Here is a 27300-nt window from a genome sequence, read left to right on the forward strand (position 1 = left end):
TGGAAATAAATAAAAAAGGAACAGAGAAAAATGTGTCTCGGGGTGTTGCAAAATGAGGGTGTCCAATATTTTCTTAGCTGAAGGTGAACTGACTCCAGAGACGGGTTTTTGTCAATTTTTGTAATAGAAAGCAAAACTGACTGGAGCTTTTTTTTTTTAATTCTCTTAATAAAAAGTGAACCAACTCCAGAGCAGTGTGGGGGTTTTTTTAAAATTTTTGTAATAGGAAGCAAACTGACTCTGGAGGGTTTTTTTCAATTTTCTTGATAGAAATTGAACTGACTCCGAGGGTTTTTTTAAAATTTTTGTAATAAAAAAGAAACTGACAGGAGCTTTAATTTATATTTTCTTAATAGAGAGAGAACTGACTCTGGAGTTTTTTTATTTACTTTTGTAATAGAAAGTGAAGTGAGTCCAGAGTTGTTTATTTGTAAACTTTCTTAATACAAATCAAACTGACTCCAAAGGTTTGTTTGGTTTGGGTTTTTTTTTTTTTTGGTAAGCTAAAGCGAACTGACTAGAGGGCTGTTGTTTTTTTTTTTTAATTTTCTTAATAAAAAATGAACTGACTCCAGAGGTTTGGGGGTTTTATTTTTTTTTTAAATGTTATTAATAGAAACACTCCAGAGGGGTTTTTTATTAATAGAAATACTCCAGAGAGGTTTTTTATTATTTTTATAATAGAAAACAAGCTGACTCCGGAGGTTTTAAAAAAATTTTCTTAATAGAAAGCGCACTGATTCTGGAATTTGTTTTGTTTAGTTGTTTTTTTTTTTTCCCCAAATCCCCAGACTCCAAAAAATATGAAAAATCTCAAAAAACGCTTCAAAAAAACCTCCAAAAAGCTCCCCAAAAAGTTTAACTATATTAAGTATATATAATAATATATTAAAGTATATTAAAGAAACTACAAAAAACCTCCAAAAAGCCTTCAAAAAACCCTCCAAAAATTAAAAAAAAGGCTCCAACAAGCTCCAAAAAAAATAAAACAAAATAAGAAAGCTACAAGAAAACTTCGAAAAACTCCGAAAAACTCTAAAGAACGTAACAAAACTCCAAGGAAGCGCCGAAAAAACTTCATAAAACTCCCCAAAAGGGCGCGTTTGGGGAGGATTTTCAGGCAGGGGCGGGGCCGCCGGTGTCCGCTGGGGGGCGCTGTTGGATCGCGGCTGAATGGCGGGTAGAGCCGGGGGGGACGGGGGTGGGGACGGGCCGTCGGGGCGCCCCGACGGCCCGTCCCCACCCCCGTCCCCCCCTCGCGCTTTACTCGGTCACCGATTGTGGGGTGCGGGGGTAAAGAAGGGGGGTGGCGGGAAAAGGGTGCGCTGTCCCTTTAAGAAGAGCCAGTGGGCGTGTCCCCGCCCCGCAAGGCCCCCCCCCCGCGCCGCTCCGCGATTGGCCGCGTCGCCGAGGGCTGCCCGTGGCGCTGCCTGTGCCGAGGAGTAGAGCGCTGGTCGCGGCGGGCGGCGCCGCTGTGTGAGGGAAGGGACGGCGGCGGCAGCGGCGGCGGCGGGACGGGAGCCGGAGGAAGGCGGCGGGGAAGCGGTATGGGCGCCTGACGCCCGGCCCGGCCCGCCGCCGAGGGACGATGGCGCGGCCCCGCGGCGGGCGGTGGTTGCTGGGCGTCCTCCTCGCCCTGTGCCGCTTGGTCGCGCCGCTCGCCAAGAGCCTGGAACCGGTCTCCTGGAGCGCCGGTAACCCCAAGTACGTGCGGCGGAGGGGGCGCGGGGGAACGGGGAGGGGGAACCCGCCTCACACCTCCTCCCCCCCCCCCCCTCCACACCTCTGCTTTTCCAGACAAAAAAAAAAAAAATTAAACGCGGGGAAATTGAACAAAAAAAAAAATTTAACTAAAACCGCAAGATTTTTAAGGAAAAAAAAAAAAAAATCCCCGCCCGGGAAGCGGAGCGGGCACCGGGAAGAGCGGCTGGAGGCTGAGGTCGACGGACGGAGAGGAGCGACCCCCGGCTGGAGTACGGACCCCTCGCCTGCTCCGGGGCGCGCTTGGCTGCTGCGGGCTTTTCCCTTTTTATTTTTTTCCAAAAAAACCCACCTACTTTAAGGTTTTTTTTACCGATTTTTAAAAATCCTTTTGGTTTTTAAAGCTTTTCTTCTCCTTAAATTGCTGTTCGATTTTTTCACATGTGTTTTATTTTGAACGATTGTTAATTTTTTCACCTTTTTTTTTTTTTTTTTTCCCCCTCCCCGGGATTTGAGGGAGTCTCCGCGGGCGCCGCCGCCCCTCGCCTGGCCGTGCTCGGGAGGGGGCCGGGGGGGGGGGGGGGGGGGGCCGCCGGGCTGGATCGCCGCTCCCCTCTACCACGCCGACGCTAGAGTTGGATTTATTACCTGGTTTTTAATTATTTTTTTTTTTCTTCTGGGTTTTCTCTTCTAAAAGCGGGCCGCGGTGAGGGTCGGCCGGTGGTGGGACTCCCCCGGTCTGGCTCCGAACAAAGCCGGCGGCGGGGCTCCTCCACAGCGCTGCCTCGCCTATATATACAGCTAAATTATATATATATATATGTGTGTGTTGTATGTCTGCGGACGTGTCTCTGCCCCGGCTGGGGTGCGGGAACAATGAGAAGGGGCTTTTCCAGCGCGCCGGGATGAAGGGCGAGGAGGAGGAGAGGCGGAGGAGTGGAAGGTGCTCGGCACAGCTGCTGGTGGTGTCAGGATGGTTTTGGTAGCCCTCTGGCTGGGTTTTATCTTGTAGATCGCGGAGTGTTTGTTGATTTTAGCTCCTTCTCGGTTTAAAAAAAAAAAAAAGTCTTGCTTTTAGCCTGATTTCCCCCCCCCCCCCCCACCACATTTCTCAAAAAAACCCCCAAAAAAAACAAAACCCCAACCCAAAAACCAAAAGAGTTTTTGAGGAGAACCGAAGCGATTTGGACAACCTTCCCGCTTGGACGCTTATATTCCGACCAAACGTTTTTATTTTTTTGGGGGGGGGGGGGGCAAAAAGAAACCCCAACTTTGCAGGCACCCGCGTGTGCACACACGCTGCCGAGCTCCAGTCCAGCGTGTTGGAATCTCTGGGACGAGGGCTCCTGTAAGTTCGTGCTCCTCCTCGGTGTGGTTTTTTTTTTTTTTTTTTTCCCTTTCCTTGCCTTTGGAGTTGTGTCCCTTGGCTGGGAGCAGAAAGAGCCTTTACCCTCGGGAATCGATCCGTTGCGCCGGCGAGGCGGCGATGTCGGCGAGGCGGCGGCAAATCGGTTCCAGAAAACACCTTTTTTTTTTTTTTTTTTTTTGTAGTTGGAAAAAGGGCGGCTGGAGGTGGAAATGGCTCGGTGGGGTCGGGGGGACGCCATGGCACTCCAACCCGCTTGATTAGTGTTAGCTTTTATTAAATTGCTGAGGCCCGGGAAGTTGGGAGGAGGCGGTGGCGGTGCGGTGGGCATGCCGGGGGGGTTTTCTACTGCCCTCCCCGTCTGCCTGCGCTGGCACCGAGCCCCAGATGCGGTGGGTTTGGGGGTGTCCATCCCCACTGGGAGTAGCTTGAAGTGTTTTTTTTGGTTCTTCCCCCAGCTTGGAGCGCAGTGGTTGTCCGCCCTCGGCGCAGGGTGCGTGCCATCCCGCGTGGGGGCTGCTCCTGTGGGTGCCTGGCGTGGGGCAGGGGCTCGGGGGCACCCAGCCCTGGGTCCCCCCAGGGATGGGAGATGGTGGGAAGTGCCCAAAATGTCGGCGTTCCCACCCAGAAACGGCGCCGCTGGGGGGGATCCCAGCGATGGGGCAGGAGCCGTGGTAGGGGTTTGCTGTGGCGGGGGCTGTGGGTGCCCAGCCGTGCCCCCACTCTGTGGCCTGATCCCAGACCCTCGTCTTTGGGGTCCCTCATGTTCTTTTATCCCATAATGCTCCTGCCTCCCCATTTTTGCAGGTTGTGTGGCATGGGGCAGAGCCTCCCCACGGCCGCTCCTGACTGTGAACATGGGTTGAACAAACTAGTCTGGGGAACCGCCTGCTCTACAAAGTCCGGTTCCAGCTTGAGGAAAATCTGTGCTCTTTGTTAGACTGGGCTTACTCCTGGCTGGCTGGATTCAAATCCCCCCACGCGCTCTCGCCACCCTACTTTGGGCTTTCCAGCCCCTTCCTCCAGCGCTCCGTGGGCGATGCCGTGTCTGTGCCAGCCCTCCGCCCCGCTCCACCGAGCTTTAACTCTTGTTTTTAGAGTAAAGAGAGCTAAAGCCCTTAAAAATAACATCACTAAGTGGAATTTTCCAACAGATAGAAGGAGAAAGCGTTGCGTGTTGGGCCGTCTGGCCTTGCTGGTGTCACTGTAAATAACGAAAATATTTTTCTGCCCTTTCCTCCCCTGGGCAGCTTGGGGCTGCGCTTACAAAGTATGGGCTTCTAACTTCACCAGGGCGTCACCAGCAGGTTCCTGATCTCGTGGTGGTGATCAGAGGGATGCTGATAACACAGCCGATAGAAGGAACGATTTCCTAATTGAGTTAAGACTGGCTTAAGCTGTAGCGCTGTGCTGCGTCGGGGAGACGTTTCTTTTCGCCTCCTAGGTGTGTGTTCAAAAGCCAGCAGAGAAATCGCCGCCGTCTTCCTATCGTGAATAATTCTGTCTTTAAAGGGAGAAAATAGGCCTAGAAATGCTTTTGCTGGATAAAAGGTTGTTAGTTGTCACAAACGGGCTCTTGGGACAAGCTCAGGCTAAATTAGATCCCCTTCGAGCAAGCTTTCCCCGGGGTGTCTGCGGAGCCCCTCGGAAGGGGTCTCGGGGAGCCAATGTGGTTTTAATTTGATTCCATCGTGTCCGAAGGGGGTTTGGGGGGGCTGGAGGGTGCTTTGGGGATTTAATCGGCCCTTTTGCTGCTCAGCCGGGGGGTTGGTGGGAGCGTGCTCTTGTTGGACAGCCGGGAATTGCAGGAGAAATTCTGGCTAAATCCATTTTGAACTCCCTTGGCTGTAATTTTGGAGAAATATTGACCCTGGTGGGCTCCTGTGCCGACCGTTAAAAGGAAGCATTCCTAATAAAATATGGTTTGGAAAATTCATTTCAGGCTGGAATCCGCCTCTCCAGAAAGTATTTTAATAAGGAGGTGGGGGAAATGGGACACATCATCCGCGCGGCTCTGAGGAGCGGGTCATTTCGGCTCTGCTTTTCTCTCTTTCCCTTGTATAAAGTTTTACTCGGCTTCGCTCGCTAGCTCTGCAGAGCAACCCAGCAGCTTTCTAAAAACAAAATTAAAAAATAGGTGGGGGAAGGGGGGAAACTCCCTCCCCCGCCCCCCCCCCGACAAAAGTCTAATCCTTTGTGGTATTTTTATTCTGTCTTTAATGACATTATGGTGTCCTGTTGAATTCTCCAAGCGCTGAGTTTGAAGCCTGGCGTATCTTTGCCTTTTTTAATGCCTTTTACGAGGGACAAAGTGCTTGCGGGAAGGCTGTTTCCGAGGGGAATGGCTGGCCTGGAGCTCTGCATCGGTGGGCTCACACTTGTCGGAGCAGATGTAATTTAATTACCGTACCAGTGGGCGCATGAGGCGCTTTGCAGTATAAGGAGTTGGGAAATAGTGAAAACACGCTGCTTATTTTTAATTAAAAGCCGCGTTTGGCTTGCAGAGCTTTTGGTGACTCCCTCCTCCTGGGGAGCGCCTGGGGCTGAGAGGTGGGGGCTCCCCAGGAGCGGGGGGCACGGATGGTCCCATATGGGATCCGATGGCCCTGGGGTTTTGCTTAATCTCCGAAGGCTGGTTTGGTTTAAGCGAGCCTGGACTGTCTGCGTCCCAGTTGGAATTTCTCCCTGGCAGGGAGAAGTCCTTTCCAGGGGTGCTGGGGGGATCCTTTGCTGGGTGCCAAGCAGCCAAGTGCCCTCCCAGCGTGATGGTGTCTTGCTTTTGCTCCCCCCAAAGCAGAAACCTCAGTGCCTGGCCCACCTTGCAGAGGCCAGGTTACCCTTCCTGCTGTGCCTGGGGGAAAGCAGCACCCAGGGCTCCTTGCGTGTCGTTTGGGAATGACTTCATTAACTTAAATTAAAAAAAAAAAAATAGTAGTGAAGGCAGGGCTGCGGCTATTGCAGTAGCTGGGTAAATACCACTGGATTCTATAAAATGGATTTAACTGCTTCCTTTAAAAGAAAAAAAGAGCCGTGATGGGGTGGCTGATTGATTGTAAAAGGAGCCGGAGCTTTCTCCAGAGCAAAACAGCTGCTGCAGCTACTCGGGGCCGCGTGGCAGCGGGGCCGGGACGGGCCTTTTGTGCCATTTCTGAGGGTGGAGGGTTGGGAGGGACCTGGTGGGGGGCTGCTGCCCTCCGCCGCACCTGAGCCCCTTCATCGCTTCTGGGTTTTGGAGCTACTCCTTTGGAAGCCGGGCCCAGACAGGTTGTGTGCGGCAGGGTGGGATGTGCCCTTGTATGGCATGGCCCTGGCTGGGGAGGCACGGGTGTCCCCCAGCAGCTTTACTGGGAGGGCAGGGTCCTCCTGTGCGGCTTTACTGGGAGGGCATGGTCACCCTTGTGCGGCTTTACTGGGAGGGCAGGGTCCTCCTGTGCAGCTTTACTGGGAGGGCATGGTCACCCTTGTGCGGCTTTACTGGGAGGGCAGCGTTCTCCTGTGCAGCTTTACTGGGAGGGCAGGGCCCCCCCTCCTTGTGCAGCTTTACTGGGAGGGTAGGGTCCCCCCCTGTGCAGCTTTACTGGGAGGGCAGGGTCCCCCCCAAGCCCCCCATGTGTTTGTACAGGTCATGGGGGTTGCGAAGAGCCACAATACACATGCAGCCCCTCGCACAACGCAAGTCGGGAGGTGTTTGGCTTGTCCCTTGGAAACTGGGCGGGCGCTTAGCTGTAGGGGTGAGCCCTCCATTCCACGGAGGATTTCGGGGTCCCACCTGCCCCACAGCTTCCCCGCGACTCTCCAGTCTGGGCAGAGCGGTGGCGGTGCTGCTGGGAAGCAGCTCTGCCGGAGGAGCGCTGGGGTCCGCTGGGAAAACATCTTGTCCCGATCAGTAGCACATGCTACTTGGAGTCTGGCAGCTGAAACAGGGTGGGGAGAAACAAAGCTGAAATCCATTCTGTGTCTAATTAATGATTGCTTGTATCGGGAGAGCAGGAGGAGGACTCTGGGCTCGGCGCTATCTCGGCGTCACATCTGGGCAGGAATGTGGCGGCCGTGCTGCGGGGCTTTTGTTGTGCTCGCCTCGAAAGAGCTGGGGTCCTTCCTGCTGCTTTCCAACGCTTTTCTCCTCCCCGTCCCTCGCTCTGGGGCTGGTGGCTTGGCAGAGAAACCTCCTCCGGCGAGCAGCAGGGCTGTGGGTGATGTTTCGCCTGCTCGCGATGAGCCTCGGTGCCCACCCTGTGTCCTTCCGGAAGGGTTTTCATGTCCCTTGTGCGTCCTCTTCGGTTGGAGCACAGCTGCTCTGCTCATGGCTGGGCTGGAGCCTCGGGATCCTGGCGCTCCTGGCTCCACCAGCCTGTCCAGGCTCGGTCCCAGATGAGTTGGATAAGCCAGGACTAAGCATCCTGCTTGGTTAGGCTGGACTTGTGCACGGGGTGGGGTTTGCGTGGCCCCTGCGCTTTCGGGGAGCGGGGTTCTCCCTCCGGGGCTGGAGCCAAACCTTGTTGAGGCTGCGGGTGATGCCTGGAGGGGAGCAGTGGGTGGACTGGGGGGCCTCCAGCACCCTCCTCCCTGGGCAGGGCCCAGAGGATGGGGGGAGGCAACAAGTTTGGGGGGCTACTCGCGGTGTTTTAGTGAGCGGTGGCTTCTTGGTGAGCTCTCCCTGCCGGCGCCTCTGGGGGGGACCCGGCCTGGCCCAGGTGCCGGCGTGGCAGTGCTGTCCCGGCCGCGCCGAGCAGCTGCACGTCAAAAATGCCAGCTATTTATAACCCTGGCTCGGCAGCTCTGAAATAACCTTTTCCTCCCCACAGCCGGCCTTCCCCAGGTGGGCTGCTGCCCCTTTCCAAGGCCGTGGGACTGGGATTTGCCAGTGGAGCTGCCGGGGGGGGGGCGGGGGGCCTGCGTTGGGAACCAGAGCAGGGAGGTTTGTCAGTGCCCAAGCCGTGAACTTCCCTCGGTGTTTTCCGAGGGCTGCGTCTGCATGTCGGTCCACGGGTGCCGCGTGTGCTGGCCCAGCCACCGACGGCGTTGGGCTGTCGGCGAGAGGCTTCACGTCAGCCCAGTTTGACGTGGGTTGGCTCTTGCTGGGGTGGGATGCGCAGGGGACGCGGCACAAGCTGTGTCCCTGCTCCTTCAGACTGGAGTTAGGCAAGGATTTTTGGAAGCACCCTCCTTGCAGTGCTGGATCTTGCTCCTTTGCAAAGGCCTGGGGTGGGTGCCCTCCCTTCCAGGGGGGTTCTGGCTGGTTTTGGTGACTCCTGTCCCTCTCTGCTCCATGGTGGGACACGAGCGTCCCGTTTCCTGGCAGTCCCTTTCCTTGCACCCTGGCTTGCAGCGTGAGCCCAGCCTTGGGGACTGTCTGCCCCGCCTGGCTTTTGCCATCCAACAGCTTCTGCGTTCAGAAAAAGCAAAGTGTGTTTTCATGTCTTATCAGCTATAAATACCCTCACACCATTAATATTGATCACTGAGCGTTTGCATGTTTTCCTTCTCATTAAGGCTGGGTAACGTCTGCGGTCGCACACGCGTTAGCGGCAAGGCTGAGACTCGACGCCGTCTTCTCTTTGCTGCTGATTTTAACGTTTTAATGGGTTTCTGAAACGTGCGAGCGCAGTCTGGTGTGTGGGTTTGCAGCCTCGGGTCTGGCGGCGGTTCGGTGATGCTCGGCGATGTGGCGGTGCTGGGCTCCAGCGTTCTTTGTCTGGTCTTGCTGTAGTATCGCAGCCAAACGCGAGGGGGAAGTCCGCAGCCCCCGCCGGGGTTTCGGGGGGCAAATAATCCGTGTGCATTGGGAAAGGGGAATGGGTGTAAAGGCGTTTTTCCCCCCCCTTAAAACCGTTTTTTGGCCGGGTGAGCTCCCCCCTGTGCCGGCGGGGATGCCGGTGTGCCCTGCCTGCGGCCGGGCGGGCAGCATATGGAAAGGATCTGGGTGTAATATCCCGGGCTGCAGCGCGGCTTTGCTGAAGAGGCCACTTCATCAGGGGACGCGGCGTGGTTAGTCCTCCCGGCTGACACATCCCAGGCCTTCCTCAGACTTGAAAGAGCTCGAGTTCGCCTTTGAATCTGAGGATTTATAGCCCTTTTAGGCCTCTCCAATAAAAGCACGGCTCCCTCCTCAGACAGAGCCCACCGTCTCCCTCCTCTGGGCTCATTATCCCGGGGATTTGTGTTGCTTGCTCTCGCTCTGTTGTTCGCTACCGCCGCTTTCTTCAGATGTGCGGCCGAGAACTTCAGAGCATAAAAGCGGAGCTGGAGGAGCTGCGGGTCCCGGCCGCGCTGCCAGGATGCGGCCCCTGCCATCAGCTTGAGCTCCAGACCCAGCAGTGTGTGGGGAGAGGACCCCTCGTTTGGTGATGCTTGGGGGGTACCCTGCAACTGGGGAGCACTGCTGTGTTCCCGGTGATCCCCTCAAGGGCTGTGAGCAAACTGGGATGAGCTCCCGACCCTCTGGGCAAGCGCATGGAGAGCGGCCGCCTTGTCTGCCTCGTCCCGGCACATGTGGGCACTTAAGCATCCTCAGCCCTACAGATCACGTCTGCTTTCTACAGGCACGTCAAGCCTCTAACTGTTTAAAGAGAGGCTTAGGAAAGAGTCCAGAGAAACGACATAATAATTATTGTATTACAAATTGTTTCCTTTAATGGGCCCTGTCGGATCGCTCAGTCTGCTAAACACATTGTGCCCTCCCCCAGCCCCGAGCAGCCGCGGCCCCTTTCCACTGCTCCGGCCTCCCCTCGCAAACCCAACCCCGCTGGAAAATTCCTCCAGCCCAGGAGCCTGTGCCATGGGGCGAGGACTGGGGGGCTGCATGGGGACCCCTCCCCGGGGGCTCCACAAGGCAACGGGAGGATGGGGTGACCCCATCTCTGAGGAGGGGTCCTCTCCCTGCGGCAGGGGGGGGTGGTGGTGGTCCCTGCCCCTCCCCTCGCTCCGGAGCATTGTGTTGCGCCGAACTTTGCACATTCCAAGGGATTTCAAGTCGGTGGCACCCCCAGCTGATGCTCGAGGCTCAAGGGCACCTAATCACCCATCAAAAAACTGCTTGCCCTGCCCGCACCGGTGCCGTGGGCAGGGCAGGATGGGCAGAGTGAGCTTCTTGCCCGTCCCTGGCGTTGCGGTGCTTGCGTTGGTGGTGGACGGCTCCCAGGCAGCTTTTTGGCAGTTCCCACCCCCGAGGGCTGCAGGGTGTAAGGAGAGGAGCCACCAGCGGCAGCGCGAATTTTTTTGTTGCCCCCAAAGAATAAACGTGTCGGAATTAAGCAGCAGGTTACATTTCTTCAAGGCCGAGCAGCAAATATGTTTTAAATTTGGCAGCCGGCAGTGGAGAGCGGGTGGGAGAAATTTTCCAGGTATTGCGTTACACTTTCCCCTAAAAGGGCTCTGCTTTGGGGCTGGGGATTAAAGGGAGGAGAGGAGGGGCGGGGGGGGCTGTGGACCCCCTCCCTCTCACATCCTCGCAGCCCCGCGCGCTCCTGCTCCCTCTGGCGCGTTCCCGGGGGCGCGGGGGCTGTGATGCTCGCCCCGGCTGACTCAGGGCCTGCCCAGGGCAGAGGTGCGCTGCGGGGGATGGCTGGGATTAATTTTTGGGCTTCCTCCCTCTGGGCGCGATGGGAAATTTCCACCTGGGTGTGGGCACCGCCCCGCTCCCCCCGCCTGCTGGGCTCTGCCTTGCCCTCCTCTCCTCTGAGGGCTTTAATAAACGCTTCATGCAAGAGCGAACCTGGGATCCACTCCCAGCACGGAACTGGGGCTTGGCCAATTAGCCAATTATTTTAGAAGAAATTCTTTTTTTTTTTTTTTTTTATTAGAGGAAGGTCTGGCCAAGGCATCAGCCAGCAACCCCTCTCCTGGGGGAAGCACTGGGGTGGGGGTGAGCTGGGGGGGCTCCTGCTGTAGTTGCAGAGCTCTGGCACGTCACCCCCAACCCCATGTTGGTAAGATGGGGTGCTGCCCCTTGCACCAAGCAAGATCTGGGGCCTTGGCAGTTGCCTGTCCCACCCCCCAGCGTATCCCTTGTCCCCAGGCAGCCAGGTGGGGGGTCCCTGAGCATCCGCTCCCCAGCTGGCACTGGTGCATCCCATTGTTCCTAGCTTACTTCGCAGTGGGAGGAGGAGGAAGAGATCTTTCCCCAGGAGGTGGGGAAGGGCTGTCCCGGTGATGGGGGGGGGGGGGCCAAGCCCCCTCCCCTCTCACTGGGCAGAGCCCCATGGTCCCCACCGCCTGAGGGGGCTGTGGAGTTGTGGGGGGGCCTGGCTGGGTTGGGGTTTCAGGAAGGCGCTCGGAGGTGCGAAGGGCTGGAGGCGGCTGGAATTTCCCCTTCAGCTGCCTTTGGTTTTAAATTTGTATTCTTCTTGCACGTGACTCCCGCGAGGATGCGGGGTGGTTGCGCGCCCCCGCCTGCGCATCCGTGCCCTCTCTGGTGGTGGGATGCTCTCCCCTGCACCCCCTCCGTTAGAGGGGCCTTGCCTGTAGCTAATTGCTGAAATAATTGGGGCAGCCATACAGCCATAACCTGGCAGGGCAGCGGTGCTGGGCCGGGGTTGGTGGAGGGAGAGGAGGGTCCATCATGTGGCCATGCCTCCAGGCCCCCCCACCCCTTCATCCTGCCCCACCGTGGCGTTGTGCCTGTTTCTGCACTAGAAGAACTTTTTCCTATTTTTATTTTCGTTTTTCCCCTTGTCTGAGCTACAGAAAAACTCATTACTGGGAATAGGAGATGGAGACCATCCCGCACAGCCGGGGCAAGGGGGGTCCCACTTGAGTCCCTTCCCAGAAAGCGGTTCCCCATCCCAGGGAGGTTTAACACTTGATGCTTTTGATCTCTGCCTTGACTTGGGTGCTGCTTCCCTAATTACCCTCTTCATGGGAGGCTGCGCTGGTTGGTTGTGCTTACCCGGTCTCTCTCAAGAGAAAAAAAAAAAACCCACAACCCTGGCAGGGCGTGTGCGGGGTGGGGGAGCGCAGCGTGCTTTCCCATACCACGCAGGAATCCTGCAGTTCTTCCCATAGCCCTGGGTGCTCCCACCCACGGCAGGCAGTTTCATGCTCCTTGGCTGGTTTCATAACATCCAGGAGAGGCACGAAAGTCTTCCAAAACCACCTCCCTTTGCTGCGCATGGAGCCCATAGGCTTGGGGAGGTGGGTGGAGGTGTCCGTGTCCCCCCCCCTTTCAGGGTGCTAACGGGTCAGTGGGGCTGGGGGTTTGCCAGTCGTGTCACCGGGCACCAGTGCCCGCCTAGCATCCTGTTTTGTCTGGGCTTTGCTCCTTTTGGGGTGCAGGCTGCATGTTGTGCCTGGGTGCCTTGCGGGATGGGGGGCAGTGACAGGGACTCCCGCTGCTGTCCCCAGCCTGGGGTGGGGGCATCCAGGGGTGGGCGAGGGCTGCGACGTCTGCCGGGCTCCTGCTCTCCCAGGCAAGGCCCTTTCCTCCTTATTTTTCCTCTTTGAGGTTGGAGGCACATGGGTTGAAGCTGGAGGTTGCGTTGGGTTGAGGCTGGAGGCTGTGGGGGTTGAAGCTGGAGGCACATGGACCATCCTGCAGTGCTCCCAGGAGTTCCTCCATGCCCCTAAAGCTGTTGGAGGTTTGTAGGACGTCAAACTTGCAAGTAAAGCATTAATGCGCCGCGGCTTCATACCAGCGCGCAGGTGGAGCAGGGAAATTTTTGTATTTCTTACCCCAGAGTATTTTCTCCGTAAGGTACTTACAGGTGCCCGTCCCTGGTGCGCCCAGTTTACCCTGTGTGCCTGAGACCTGGCAGGAGGGACCTTGCCCACCCCGTGCCCTCTGCTGGGAAAGCCTCCCCTGCCGGCTGCTCGTCGGGGAGGGGGGTGCGAATACCTTTCCTCATTTATTAAAGATATTTGTTGGTAGTGTGAATGGCTTCCTTACGCGAGGACGGGGAGCGGGTGACAGATACAAGAGTGGTGGGATAATTGTTTCCAGCTGCTGCTGGTGCCGTGTGTGTTCCTGCACCCTACCAGCTCTGGCGAGCAAAACCCAGGAGTCAGCCCAAAAACTGGTGCTGGCCCGAGTGGTTTCAGCTCAACCCGCCACGGCTCCGGATTTCTGAACGCTTTCACCGCGTTTTCTGGTGACTGCAGCCATCCTGCGTGGACGTGGCAGCGGGCTGGCTGGCGAGCTGTGCCTGGGGCTGCCCCGGTTCCGCCAGCCCCCGCGCCGGGGTGTTGTGGGGAACGCCGAGGGCTGTGGGAGCGGGGGTGCAATCCGGATTTGGCAGCGCGGTGCTCGGCAGGCGGCTCTTCGTGGATCCGCGCCGGGGGAGGCCGCCTCCGCTGCGCTCGGCTTCCCTGCTACACTTTTGCTGTAAACACCGCGTTTTTTGGCATCCGGGCTTTCTTGCGGAGAGCATTGTTGCTAGCAATACCAGTAACAATTATTTGATAGCATTATTTATTGAATTATTAGATTATTTAATACTATTAACGATTATTTATCCGTTCTCCGCACCAAATAACGCAAATATCTGGCGAATGCCGTGCACGCGTTGGCCGTGCAGTGAGGCCTCGCCGAGGGTTTGGCGTTGGGTTTACCCACTTTATGAATTAGAAGGCGGCAAATGGTGGGTTGTTTTGATAAACTCCCCTGAAGGTAGAGATTCTTGAAGGGCTTCGCTGCTGACCTTCTCATTAATTACTGCTCTGCAGCGCCGGGAGGACTGGCTGAAAGGGAGTAATGAAGCGTTGTCATCCGGCGCGCTCGGCCCGGCCAGGGCCCCGCGAGGAAAACACCTCCTCCCTCTCGCACCGGGGATGTGTGCCTCTCTCTGCATATTTATCGAGCTGCTTTCCCCGTGCCTGGCAGATCGGAGCCTCGACTCATAAGGCCTCTTTTAAGGTTATGGTTCTGACCTTGATTTACACCGGCAATGGGTGTCGATGCAGGATTTTTCCCGAGGTAGTGGTGCTAGAGGTAAATGTAGCTGGTAAAGGTTCTGGGGAAGAAAAGAGCAAAACGGCTTGCTGGCGTGTTGGTTGCTGCTGGACGCAGGTTTTACTTCCCTGCAGTTTTCCCCTGCTTTTAGCCCCAGACAAAGCTTGGTGGGCAGGGGAAAGGAAAACGTGAACGGAGGAAAATTTACTACTCCTGCGATTTCCGTGGTGCTTCTGAAGGTGAGAGTTGAGTCACTTTGCCTGGTACCAGCTCAGCAATTCCACCTCGTCCTCAGAGAGTGTCTGAAGTCACGCAGGGAGAAATAATGCTTGGGGTTAAAAATAGACACTGACAATAGGAAGGGAGGACTGGAAAAGCTCCGTGTCAGGGGAGGTGGACAGAGCCCGGTGAAAGGCATCAGGGTTGTGCACTGCTAGAGCTGGGCTTTAATAGGTTAGACTAGAGTTAAACCTCATTTGCACTTGTAACCTGGAGTGGATTTCGCTCTTGGGCTTGGATGTCAAGTCAGCCAACCCGGGGAAAGTGCCTTTTGTTTTGAAGGGTCTTGCAGAAGTTTGTTAGCAAGGATGTGGTGCTGGTGGGGCCAGGGCTGGGCGGGGAAAGCAGCTCATTAAACCCTAATTGTTGGAGGAGGGCAGGTGGGACCCGGCTTTGGCAGAGAAGCGCCTGGCACGGCGTGGAAACATTCCAGCTCCCCTGGTATTTTTTAGGACTGATCTGGAGAGGGAGAGACTTAAACTCCATCCGCTTTGTTGCCGGCTGGGATGCGCAGTTGTGCCCAAAGCACTCTGTGGGGCTGTTCCAGTGCCCCCAGTAGCTGCTGTGCTGGGAGCGGGATGTGCAGGGTGCCGCTCGGCCGGGGACGGCAGCGGTGCCAAGGGGAGGGTGCTGAGTGGCGCAGGACTGTGAATTCTGCAACCCTTGCCTTGAGGCTTTTGTTAAAGCTCATTAAAACCATCTGTGGTTACCAGAGCCTGACCAGAAAGCCCGGGCGGCCGCGGAGGCTGGGGCAGCTCGAGTCCCAGTCCCCTGTCCCCACGGTGGGGACATGGCCAGCAGCGTCCCCCTGGGGCAGCCGCCAAGCAGCGGGTGAGGAGAGGGGGTCACAGCTCCCGCTGGAGCACGACCAGGAGCGATTCCGGCTTCTCCCTTAGTTTCAAGCTTTTTTTCTTTCTCTCCCGTTTCTTTCACCCTGGCAGCCCGCTTGGCCCTCTCTGCCGCGCGAGATGCTGCGAGTACAATAGGGCTGCGAGGTGGGGTGGGAGGGTGGAAGGAGATGAAAGGGGAAAAGTAAAATTGAAGCATGTCTGGAAGGGCATTCTGATGTAAATGGGACTTTTTGATAGACTTTGAGAGACACCGGCAGAAAGGGCACCGGCCCCCTTCAGCGTGCTGAGCTCCGGGCTTGGCTCTTTCATTTGCTGGGGAAAACGGCATTTTTTGATCTCCTCTTGGGTGCATCCACAGTTCCTACTGGTCCTCCGCATCCTCATAACCACCCGCGTCCTGGTGTGGGGCAGCCCCATGAACCCATGTTAACAAAATCAAATTAGAGAGGCCTGTTCAAAATGGGAAAGTAGTGGCTGAATCTGGGGAAGGAGGTGGCTTCTGGCAACCCAGGCAGGCAAACCATGGGCAGCTGGGAGGGCACGGCTCCGTCCCACCCTCCTGCCCTCGGCAGCTCCTCAAACCTTTCCCCTCCTTGAGGAGGGCGCGTGTTTGATCCGTTTTCATCCTTTTGATCTCAGCCCTCCTCCTGGGCATCGTCTCCCAGCTCTCCCGTGTTCGTGGCCTTGCCGTGAGTCATCTTCCTTTCTGCTGCTTTTTTATTTTTCCCTTTCCCCTCTCCTAAGAGAGCACTTATTAAAAGGAAGCAGTATATTCATCCAGGAAGCGCGAGCACAATAAACGCACGGCATTTGTAGTTTAAAAGGCGTTTCCATCGCGGTTGTTGCTGCTGCTTTGACAAACTGGGAGGTGAGAGGCGGGTGCTGGTGGTGGGGGTCCGGGATTGCTCCCGGTGCGCATTGGCCCCAGGGTCCCCAGTCCTGCCCGGCAGCAGGGACCCGTTGGGGGGGGTCACTGGTCTCCTGTCGCCTTCCCCTGTGCTCTGCTTGGCAGCTACTGACCCTGCCGAGGTGCGAGGAGGAGAAATGAGGACAATGCCGCTCCCCGGAGAGAAGTCTGACAGGTCGGGGGGCTGGGAGGGGAGAACCGGGAAGGTCGGTCGGCTCTGGCATCCGCGTCCCCGCGCTGTCGCAGAGACCTGTCACTTCTCATCTCTGTGTTGTCGGCTGAGCCCCTGGCTGGGCTCACGTCCTCCCTGTGCCTCCCCGCTGCCGCCTTCGCCTTCCTTGAGTTGTTGTCTTGCGCACTGAGCTGTTGGCAGCCCGAAAATTTACTGCTGGTGTAAAACCATCAAAAACCAGAACTGTTAGTTGGCAAAAATGGCAAGGCGATTGCAGGGAAACTTGTTTCTTCCTCTGACAAACTTCTGACTCAGTCCTTTAATCTCTAATCTGGGTTTATGGTCATCTTTATTGAAATGCTGGGCTCTGTGAAGAGTTGACATGTATGACCATCATAAACCAGGAGTTATGGGAGCCCAGAATTACCTTGATGGTCCAAGTGTCTGCAGGAAGCATTTTTAAAATCCGTAATCGGGATTTATTGGCCATTGTGGCTGAAACTGTCAGTAGAAAATAAAATAATCAGCCCGGGACTTTTTTTTTCCCCTCTTTGGGATTTGATTCCTTCCACATATTCTTAAATCACTTAGTGTCTTGCCTTATGTGCTTAATGCCTTTCTAATGGGGGGCTGCGGGTGAGAGAAGCTCAGTGCTGGGCACCCCAGGTCCCATCCCTGGCTGGGAGCAGGCTCCCCGTTCCTGTCCCATCCCCACAGGCTCTCCTGCCTCCCTGTCCCCCCCATCCTGGACCAGCTGAACATCTTCTAGTTGCCGTACCCCAGTACGTGGTGGCCGTGGGTGGAGGAGGGGGACGTGGAGCATCGTGGCTGGTTGGAGGAGGCATCTCAGCTGGTTTCTTGCCTGGGGTAGCTGGGCCCGATGAGCGACACGTGCTTTTTGAGGTCATTTTGTTGTTGTTAAAGATGCTGTGGAAAGGCGTCCTCCCTGGGTCAGTCAGGAAAGGGAGCAAAGAGTCTCCTTGTGTCCGCGTCTGGGAAACGGAGACTGCCAGGACCTTTATCACTCCAACTATCAATTCCCATCGAGCTGCAACAGTTCCGAGACCAGCACACAAGGCCAACAGCGCATTTTTCTACGAGACAGCTAATCCGTGCCAGCGCCGCGGAGGAGGCTGCATGGCTCCCGGAGTGCCGTGGGCGATGCCCTCCCTCTGCCCCGGCTGCGCTCGCAGCCCCGGCCTCCTGCAGCTCCTCCTTGCCAAGGGCCTTGGTGTGAAATCTCTTGGTTTTTCTTTTTTCGATAAGCCAAACCGATCTAACTTTTTTTTCATCCAGAGGCAAAACTCTGCTCCGGCCCTGAGCATCTTCCTGGCCCAGCCCCATTATCCAGTGGCCCTTTTGCTCTCCCCTAACCTGCGACCACAAGCAACGCCCGACTGTGCCAGGTCGTGAGTTAGCCTGAAAATAGTCTGCTCACGTTGATAAATATCTCTGTTTCCGTTTTGTTTAACAAATATCTTCTTTAATGGCAAAGCTCTTTGTTAAGCTTCTTCGTATTATCATCATGCTTAATCATGCAGGGTGACTTCTAAAAGTACTTTTTTTTAAACGCCAGTTTTTATCCAGGTTTTAAAATTGAAATTCATTTTTTATCCAGAGGCAGGATATAAATGACTCTACTAAAATTAGATTAATCCTAATAAGAATGTCAGTTATCATTTCTGAATACATTAAAATTTTTTTTGAAATTTTACATGCCTCTTTAGCTATAATTGCTAGTGTAATTTCTTACATAGACATGGTGTGTCCTCACGGTTGACAGAAATACTTAATGCAATGTCGACACCACAGTAAGTTCCAAATTAGTGCGTCGCAGTCACTGCAAATGTTTTGAACTTTCTCCTTAATAAGTTTAAAAAAAAAAAGCAGCACCTCTTAAATGCAAAGCAAGACTGAAATGCATTTAGCTTGTCAGAGTAAAGTGGGATGGTTGGAGGCTGGAGCCCTTCAGGAGGACTTTCGTGTGCTGGGAGAGGGGAAGGAGGAGCTGAGGGTGCCAGGAGGTGATTTGGGGTTCGATGAGCCAGGGCAGATCGTGGGGTTTGTGTGGAGGGCGGGGGGGTGAGTCCTGCCCAGGCCCTGGGGGCTGTAGGGCAGGGCTGGGGCAGTTCTGCACCTTGCTTGGGGTATTTTTTTAAGGCACAGTGAATAAACCCCGTTTCCTGGTGGATGCCCCAAAACAGTCCTGGCCTGTGTGTGCACGCTCGGCGTGCTTGTGCTGGGGTTGCGAGCGAGCGGGTTTGGAAGTGAGCAGGGTTGCAAGCAAACGTGCCACCCAGGCAGCACTCGTCCTTGCAGCGCCCTGAAACACCCCCGGCTCTGCCCGCTGTGCGGCCGGGGGGGTGCTGGGGGGGGACAGTGGGGTGTCAGTGCCGTGCCCAGAGCAGAGCAGACCCCTGTGCGTGCAGCTTTGTGATAAAAGGGTTGGCAGCGTCAGCCCTCGCGGGCCCCTGGCATGGCAGCGTGGCGGGGACGTGTCCCCAGCTCGCTGGCATGGCGTGCGGTGGGGCGAGGGCTGCCGCCGGGAATGCCTGAGCTAGCGGGATTTTGGGAGCAAAGGCTCTGGGGAATCGCATCTGGCAGCAAAACGGGGTGTGGAGGAGGGGGGAGGAAGTGGTTTAGGGGGGAGGCTTTGGTCTCTCCTGCGGCATCGCGTCAGCTTTCTGCCATGCGCGTGGGTGGCAAGGCGGAGGTTTTCGTCTTGGGGTGGGGGGGGGAGGATTGCGAATGCTCCCCGGCCGCGGGCGACGGGAGACGCTGGAGCCGGGCGGCAGGCTGGGTGCTCTGCCCTCCTCCTCCTCCTCCTCCCCAGGCCCAAGGGCTGGTTTATTTTTAGGTTTAAAACCCAAGCTTTTCTTAGCGTCTTGTTAAAGCTCCCGCTGGGAGGAGAGGCCGTGTGTCATGGCAGGGCCTGGGGACGTCCCTGGGGAAGGGGCTGGAGAGGAGCCCCAGTCCCAACATCCCCTGGTCTGGCAGCGTCCGTGACACCCGAGACAGCACTGGGCTTTCTGGTTCCTCTCCCTCTCCTGTTCCCTGCAGGAGGTTGTACATTTTATTAAAGTTCAGCCGTACATGTATCTGGCCTAAAAATAAAAGCAAGTACGAGCCAGATCTCCTCCTGCCGAAAGAGAGGTTTAAACCTGACACTCTTGTGTTGTGCTGGCCTTTCTTCCGGCCCCTCTCTCGGCTGCCGCTGGGCTGACCAGCCCTGAACTGGGTAAACTGGGAGCAGTGGAGGGTCAGGCAGGGGGGAGCACAGCGGGTCCCAGCCCCTTCCAGTGGTGAAGCCTTTAGGAGGGTCTTTCTCTTTGCTGCAGGCTGTAGATATGTAGAAAATTGCAGCTTTTGTGCCTGAACGGGACCCCTCAGTAAAGAGGGGTTGTGGGCAGCACTAGGAAGAGGTTTTGGGGAGAAAGGGGCAATTTTATTCCCGTCTGAGTGACACCTGGGAGCATGGCCTGAGGTAGAGAGAGGATTCACACTTTCTCGGGGAGCTGCTCACCAGCCTTTGGCGATTGCTTGCAGTTTGTGTGCAGGAGAAGAAGGCAGGGGGTGGGGGGGGGAAAGAAATAAAAAACCGTTTTGAGGCCCTCTGACTCATCTTTAGCTTTTTCTCCTAGACCTAAACCAGACCCATCCACCCCTGTGGCGTGGGGCTGAAGGTCCTGTTCGGCAGGAGGGTGGTAGGGCTGACTCAGGAGTGTGCCTGACCTGGTTACCGGGGCAGTTATTGCACGGTGTAGTGGCCGGCTCTTGGGGTGCTTGTACGCCTGCCCTGGGTTATAATGGGATGGTTAAGAAGGTTTTAATAAGTTATAAGACGGGCTGCAGTCGAGCGAGTTCCTGGTAATGACACGAGGGCCGAGGGGGTGGTGGTTTGCAGCTGCCTGGGAAGATGGCGCTTCCAGACCCAACTCGTTTGGCCACATCTGGGAGCCCCGGGGAGATCAAAGGGCCCGGCAGTGAGTCACGGCGGCGCGGCCGAGGGTGACGCTGCTCCCCAGGGACACGGAGGGGCTGGCGAAACCCGGGAGACCTGTCGGTGCAGGGCAGGGCAGCCCGCAGCCGGGCTGTGGGTAACCATCCGCAGGTTTTTTTTTTTTTTTCTCCCCTGCCCGGTTCCTAATGTTGGGATTAATCCTTCAAAACCACAACAGTGCTTCGCCGGGGTGAGCTTTGAGCCCCAGCCCACCTGGGGACCTGTTGGGTGCCCTTGGTGGGATCCCCGGGGATGGGGGCTCTCAGGGGCTTCCCAGGGTCCTGGCTGAAGCTGGGGGGCCCTCCCCACTGCTGCTCCCCAGGGCAAGCATGGGCTTTATTTTTGTAGAAGTGCTCCGGAAAATGGGGGAGACTGGTTGCTCCTCTCCCTTGCTCCGGAGGCGGCCGTATGGCTGGCATAGCGTGAAGTGGGGAGCTGAGGGGTTTGGGGAGCTGAAGGATTTGGGGACCCCTCCTGTACCCCTGGAGATGCAGCAGCAGCAACTTGCAGCCCTTGGGGTTGGCTGGGTCGGGGTGCAGGAGCATGTCCAGCCGTGGTCCCGCGGGGACCCGAGTGTGGGGAGGTGCCTGGTTTGGGGCTCCCAGCTGCAAACTGGGTTTGTGGGGTGCAGGATTAGTCGGGGTGTCAGGTACTGGGGTACAGGGAGGAAGAGGCTTCCTCTCGCCCAAGGACTAACCGCCGGCTGGAATTTCATCTCTTGGCTCTTTGCTTTCGGTTCTTCATTTTTCCAACCGACTTGGAAAAGTGAGAGGTGGGAAGGGTGAGGGGGGCTCTTCGGAAAACACTGGGGTTGGTGTCAGGTCTGATGGGCTGAGCCCCCCCTGCCTTCACCCGCACCCCCCGGTCCCGCATTGTGGAGGGCTGCAGTTTGCCTCCTTTCTGTCCCGGCTGGGGATTAATCTGCATGACAATTAGCGGGGCTTGGCGGGGAGGTCTCGCTCTTGGGTTCCTTGGGCATATTCCTACTGCTGCCGCTTTCCCTTCCAAGTGGGCGCCCAGCCGCCGCCGCGTCCCCTGCCAAAGTAATTCTTTGCTTTGGAACCGGGAGATGAAATCTCCTCCGTCTTACTTCGGAGGGGTCAGGGAAGGAGTGGGAACCCCGCTGATCCAACCTTGTTCCCTTTTAACCTGCCTCTCCCCCTCCCGGCCCCCCCCGCTATCCACCGGATGAGCAGAGCTGCAGCCAGGGCACGAGCGTCCAAACCGAAGCGAAGCCGAAAAATGCACGGGGCTGAGCGGGGAACCCGACCCGCTTCCGTCGGATCGTTTAATATCTGCAGGATCCCGCGCTCAGGGTGCTGCTTCTGGTGCCGTCTGGCTATCGAGATGCCTGCTGGGGTGCTGGGCTCTGCTTTCCTGTTTCCTTGGAGTATTTTTGGTTGGGGTTTTTTTTTGGGGGGGGGGAGATGGTGCTGCCTGCTGCCAACCTGGAGGGGCAGCGGGGCTGGGGGAACAGCGGTGTGGGCAGGCAGAAGGTGAGCGCTCACTGCCCGCGCCTCGGCCCCCGCCGCCGCTGCCCGCGCCTCATTGTCTCACTTCTCTCTCCATTCCTACGCCAATTAAAGAGCCGTGTTGCCATTCATGGCCCTTATGGTTTTGTTCAGTTGTCTGTCAGCTCTTGTCAAGCCCTGTCCCCTTCCCCTCCCCCGTTTTCAAAAACAAAACCCCTGACAAACCCCGCTTTGAATCCCCTCTTACCTCACTCCCAGCGTGGGGCCCCATTGACGGGAGATGCCGGCGGCGGCGGCGGGGAGACCGCTCCCCACGCCGCCTTTGTGGGCCGCCGGCAGCTCCCCCCAGCCCCCGGCCTCCCCACTTCTTGCCAGCATTAATTAGATAACTCGGCTCGTCTTTATTTCTCCGATGGGAGGTGCAGGACGATATTACTCGAGGGAGAAAATATGACTTTTTTTCCTCTTTATTTTTTGGCCAAGCCCTTGGTTCCGTCACTGGCAGAGTTGCTTATTGCGCTGAAAATGATGTGTTTGCAGGGGTGCATCTGGGGCGTGGGGTGAGCCCGGGGGACCCCAAATGCTCCTTATTCCACCAAAAAGGCATCCGCACCCCGGGCTGGGGTCCCCAGAGCCACACACCACTGGCTGCCGAGAGCGCTGCAGGTGGCAGCAGCAGCCTGCGCCAGTGCTCTGGCCCCAATTAAATCTCCTCCAAACTCCCTCAATTACCAGCTCTTTTTTTTTTTTTTAATATATATTTACCCCCTTCCCCTCCCCTCCACAGGGTTTGGATTAATATCATTTATTTGCATGGTTTGGGTGCAACGTCTGAGCGCACGGGGTGCTGTGTGGAGGTGGGAAGATGGAGCAGCACATGGCTGCTCGCATTGGTGCCTGGCTCCTGCAAGGGCTCTGAGCCTTCCTCCTCCTCTTCCTCCTCCTCTTCCTCCTCCTCTTCCTCCTCCTCTTCCTCCTCCTCTTCCTCCTCCTCTTCCTCCTCCTCTTCCTCCTCCTCTTCCTCCTCCTCTTCCTCCTCCTCTTCCTCCTCCTCTTCCTCCTCCTCTTCCTCCTCCTCTTCCTCCTCCTCTTCCTCCTCCTCTTCCTCCTCCTCTTCCTCCTCCTCTTCCTCCTCCTCTTCCTCCTCCTCTTCCTCCTCCTCTTCCTCCTCCTCTTCCTCCTCCTCTTCCTCCTCCTCCTCAAGGCATTGGGGTGGTCAGCAGCCATCCCCTTGAGTGGCGGATGAGCACTGGGAGGCATCCTGGCTGAGCCCCCACGGGGACAAAGGCAAACGTTGGCCTTTGGCAGCGCTCAGCCCCGGCGCGGCGGCAGGCTGGGGGTCCCCCCCTTGTCCCCCGCCACCTGCGTGTGGCTTCTTGACATGGGACGGGGAATGGCAGAGCTTTGTTCCCAGGTTCCCTGCCCGACTGGGAGCTTTGGTGTCCACCTGTAGCCGTGGATCTCCATCCGCCCGTCCTCCGTGGGGCTGGTGGGGGGGTGTGGGGCTCGGACGCTCTCCAGCGGCGCATACCGTCACCACACTGTAATTACAGGGATAACTCAGGGAGAAAACCCTTCCCGCAGCCCTGCCGCGGCGCAGGAGGGCTCTGAGTCACCAGGGCCGGCCCTGGCTGGTGGCCGTGGAGTTGGGGACGTTGCTGGCTGCAGTGGCAGCCACCGGCCGTGGGTGCTGAGGTGTGGCCGGGCACCTGTGTCCGAATCCTGGGTGCTGACCCGTTCTCTCCAGCATCCTTGGTGGCTGGAACCCTCTTCTGCTTGTTTTCTTTGTGGCTGGTGATAACCTTGGTGTAACCTCTGCTAGTTGTCTCTCATCCGGACTTCCCCCACCTTGGCAGCTGGGGCAGGGACAGTCAAAGCAAAATCCATGCTGTGGGACCACGTTGCTGCTTGGTTTGTGGCTTTTTTGGCTGAGGGCACCTCCACTAGTGGAAACTAGTGGAAACATGAAGTTTAGAGTCAGATCTTGCTGGGTGTTGCTCTGGTTACCTTCTCCCCTAGGAGAGGGGTCTGTGCTGGAGGAAGGAAGTGGTGGAGTCCCCATCCCTGGAGGGGTTGAAGAGTCAGGTTGACCCAGCGCTGAGGGATCTGGTGGAGTTGAGAACGGTCAGTGTGAGGTTCATGGTTGGACTGGAGGAGCTTCAAGGTCTTTTCCAACCGAGATGATTCTGTGAGGGGAGACCAGACCCTTCTCCAAGCTGCAGGTTTGCAGCAGGAACCTGGGTCCTCCTGGCTCCCCATTGTGGAAAGATGCTGCAGTTGGGGGTGTTTTCGTGGTAAAATAGCTTCTCCCTGGTCTTTCTCCATTCGCTGATCAGGTACAATGGGGCCATCCCCCTTTACGTTTTGTAAGGGCTTGGTCTTCAGAGTTACAGCAGCCACCGGGCAACTTCTGAACAAGGCTTGAAGAGGTGTGGTGGGATCTTTCATTCCCAGCCAGGACGCTTGCTTGGCCTTTAGTTATCGAAGCTGCTTAGACAGGGTCACGGTATGACGCGTTGAACGTGTGGCTCGTGGCTGCTAAACCTCTGCATGAAGCGTTGGAGTGGCCTCCTGGCATGGCCGAAGCCGCTGTCTTCCCTGCGGAGAGACTCTGGGAGCCAAGTCGGGGCTGGGGCTGGCACCTGAGCATGGACTTGCCTGTGCTGTGTTGAGCATCACGCCTCTTTTTGGGCAGAGAGAGGTATTTTAGTGTCATTTTCCCCTTGCAGCTGGTGTTTCCTTCTGCTTAATTTGAACCCTGGCTTGACCACGACCTGGAGTCCGGTCACAGAGCAGAGCTTACCGGGGTGCCTGTGCCAGCGGAGCGCTGGCTTGAGCATCTTTTAACTTCATCTCAAAAAATGGCATTGCTGGCACCCCGGGGGGGTCGCTGGTGGGTGGGTGGGTGTTTTTACCAGCCTGTGACGAGCCTTACAGCTGGCATTAAAGCCACAAAGGGGTTTTGGGGAGCAGTGGAGTTAGAAAATGGCATCCCCGTGCTGGGGAGGGGGGGGTGTCAGGGTGCGCGTTGCCATGGCGACCCGTTTATGCCTCACTGATGCGTCGTGTAAATCCGTTTGGAAACGAGAAGGGCCTTTTGTCTTTGGGAGGCTTGAATGGGCCTCATTAAACCTGAGATGTGGAAAAAGGGCCTTAGAGTGTGTCTGGGAGGGGGACGGGACAGGACAGCCCCTCAGAGCGGCCATGGGGGCTTAGCAGAAGCAGTTCCTCCTGCCTGGGGATGGCAAGCAGCTGGGGGGGCTGGAAGGTGCCATTGTGAACAGCTGGAAAATATCTCTTTGAGCAGTGGAGGCCAAAGGAGTGAAGGAGATACGAGGCCGTTTTCCGAGTTACCTGAAATCGCTGGGTTCGGCGCTGACCACCTCGGCTCCAGAAGGATGGAGCAGAAATAGAAAAGGTCTGCAGAAGGGCAATGAAAATAATTATACATAGATTAGCAGGGGGAGGAAAAAAAAGATCGAAGGCTCTTTTTAAAGGAGACTAATAATAGAAGAGCACATAAAAGAAGTGGCATCTAAAAGTGTGGGGATTTGCGTGCTCCTATTTACCCTCTCTTGTGGTGACGAATAACTCGACTGAACAAGCGAGAAGGTGACAGATACAGACGGGAGGCAGAGGAGAGCGGGGAACCTTTTTATTCAAGTTGTAATTAACTTCCTTCTGCGGGATATCTTTGTTCCCAAGAATTTAATAGGAGTCGAAAAGGAGAAAGGGTCCTGTGTCTCCGGGCACTGGCACTACTTCTGGGAAGGGCTGTGGATGCTGCTGGGATGGTGTACTGGGATGAGGTGGGCTCTTGGGTGAAGTATGTAATTTCTGTGTTGTCCTTGGCTCTTGAGAGGCGACGGGTGGTGGGCTGCAGTGTGCCGCAGGCCTGGCAGGGACCCCCGGGGATGTGCCAGCCCAGGGTATCGCCGGGAAAAGCTGCCCCTGTCCCCATGAAACAGGGTGTCTGATGCTCTTGGTTCAAGCTCGCGGGGGGACCCTGTGGTTGTCCCGGTCTGACGCTGCTGCTGTTTGACTTCAGCCGCGGTGCTGTGAAGGTGCCACCCAAGGAAGGTCCCGGTATTTGCTATCAACCCATCGATGTCTCTTGCTTGGTGAAAATACGAGTTTTTGGCAAACGCAGGAGTGGTTGGGTGACACCGGAGGAGCTTTGGAGCGACGGTCGGAGCGTGAGCTCTGGAGGGTCCTGCTGATGGCTGGAGTGTGACCTGGCTCTGCGGCACTGGGGGGCTCCTTGGGGACAGGATGGCTTTCTTCTAGCTGGCAGCCGAGTGTCCTGGGCAGCAAGAGTCCCCACGGTGCCCCAGGAGGGCGAGTAAGAACGAGGCAGAGAGAGGCAGGCGTTTAATTTTGCGTGCGGTTGGGCATCGGCAAAGCTCTCCCAGGTTTTGGAAGTGTTTTTTCAGAACACACCCAGTTTGTACACCAAGTTTTGGCTGTTTTACTGGATCTCTTTAGCTTGCAGGGCCATTGCTTGTCCTTTGTCTGAGGGGGTTCCTGTCTGGTGAGGTCTGTGGTGGCTCGCGGGAGCTCTGGTCCTGCTGGGAGCCCCCACATGCCCCGTTGGTGTGGAGAGCGGTGCCAGCGTGGCCTTCAGCCACCCAGACACCAGAAAAACACACAGCTCCTGCGTACCAGAAAATACCATCTGCAGCTCAGCTACCGCTGCCCTCCTCTCGCAGTGCCTCGCTCTGCCGGGTATCGGCAGCCTTTGCTGCCAGAAGTAGATGTCCTCCTTGTAAGATACAGTTATTTTTGGATTTCTTTGAAGAAAACAGCATTTAGCATATGTCATCTTGTATGTATGTCAGTATTAATGCTTTAGAGCACCTTCTCCAAGGAGAAGATTGTTGTTAAATGTTGTTCTGTTTTCTGCAAAGCCTGAAATAAAGTGAGGTGTGTTGTGTTCCTTAGGCACGGGGAAAGGTGATGTTGCCCCAAAAATTTTGTAGTTGACGTGGTGCAAGGAGTGCCTGGGCTTGGGGGGAGAGAGGTTGTTGGAATGTGTGTCAACCCATTCTTTTAAAAAATTATATTTTCAAGCAATTTACCGGTCATGTTCTCCCTAAGGAAGAGGACTGCTGGGGTGTTTGTAGAGGTGCCACGTATCTGCGGGACGCTTGTGTTTGCAGCTATTGCTGTGAACGTGTTGGCTGGTCCATGATTAACCATGACCTGGCCTGCGAGCCTGTGCGTGCCCACAGGGAGAAGAGGAGCCTGCGTGGGGTGGGGGGGTGCCTGGGGGAGGGAGATACCGTGCCCAACACGAGTCCCGAGCTTGCTCCAACCAAACCAGTGTGGTTTTCTCTCTTGTTCCTGGGATTGTTGAGATTCTCGCAGTGGTGGGATGGAGCAGATCACCCCTGGGCGATGCCCTTTGGGGTCTGCTGGTTGCAGACACCCCCGGGGAGCTCCTTGGTGTGGCCAGTGTCCCATGAGCCAGCCCAGGAAGCCATGGGCTTGTGACCTGGCAGGCGGTTTGCCGGGAGCTCCGCCACCCTCCCACGTGGCTGCTCCTTGAAGCTGAGGTGGGTGCTCCTCGGTGGCGGGACGGCATCTCCCTGCCTGCAGTTGCACCAGGTTTCCTGGTCGTCCTCGAGCTGTCGGGGGGTTCTGTCTCCAGCTGTGTCGGGGTTGGAC

At 56.5% G+C, this 27300-nt stretch overlaps 1 protein-coding gene across 1 annotated transcript in view; it reads left to right on the plus strand.

The window, feature by feature from the left end:
• The first annotated feature begins 1442 nt into the window (after positions 1-1442).
• The window catches only part of EFNB1 (ephrin B1), a 52892-nt gene continuing 27034 nt past the window's right edge, over positions 1443-27300 (plus strand). The window contains exon 1 of the mRNA XM_074834884.1: positions 1443-1704. Coding sequence (XP_074690985.1) covers positions 1589-1704 — 116 coding nt within the window. The 5' untranslated portion in view covers positions 1443-1588. The remainder of the gene's footprint in view (positions 1705-27300) is intronic.

This window comes from Strix aluco, chromosome 10 (genome assembly GCF_031877795.1).
Source record: "Strix aluco isolate bStrAlu1 chromosome 10, bStrAlu1.hap1, whole genome shotgun sequence".
NCBI lineage: Eukaryota > Metazoa > Chordata > Aves > Strigiformes > Strigidae > Strix > Strix aluco.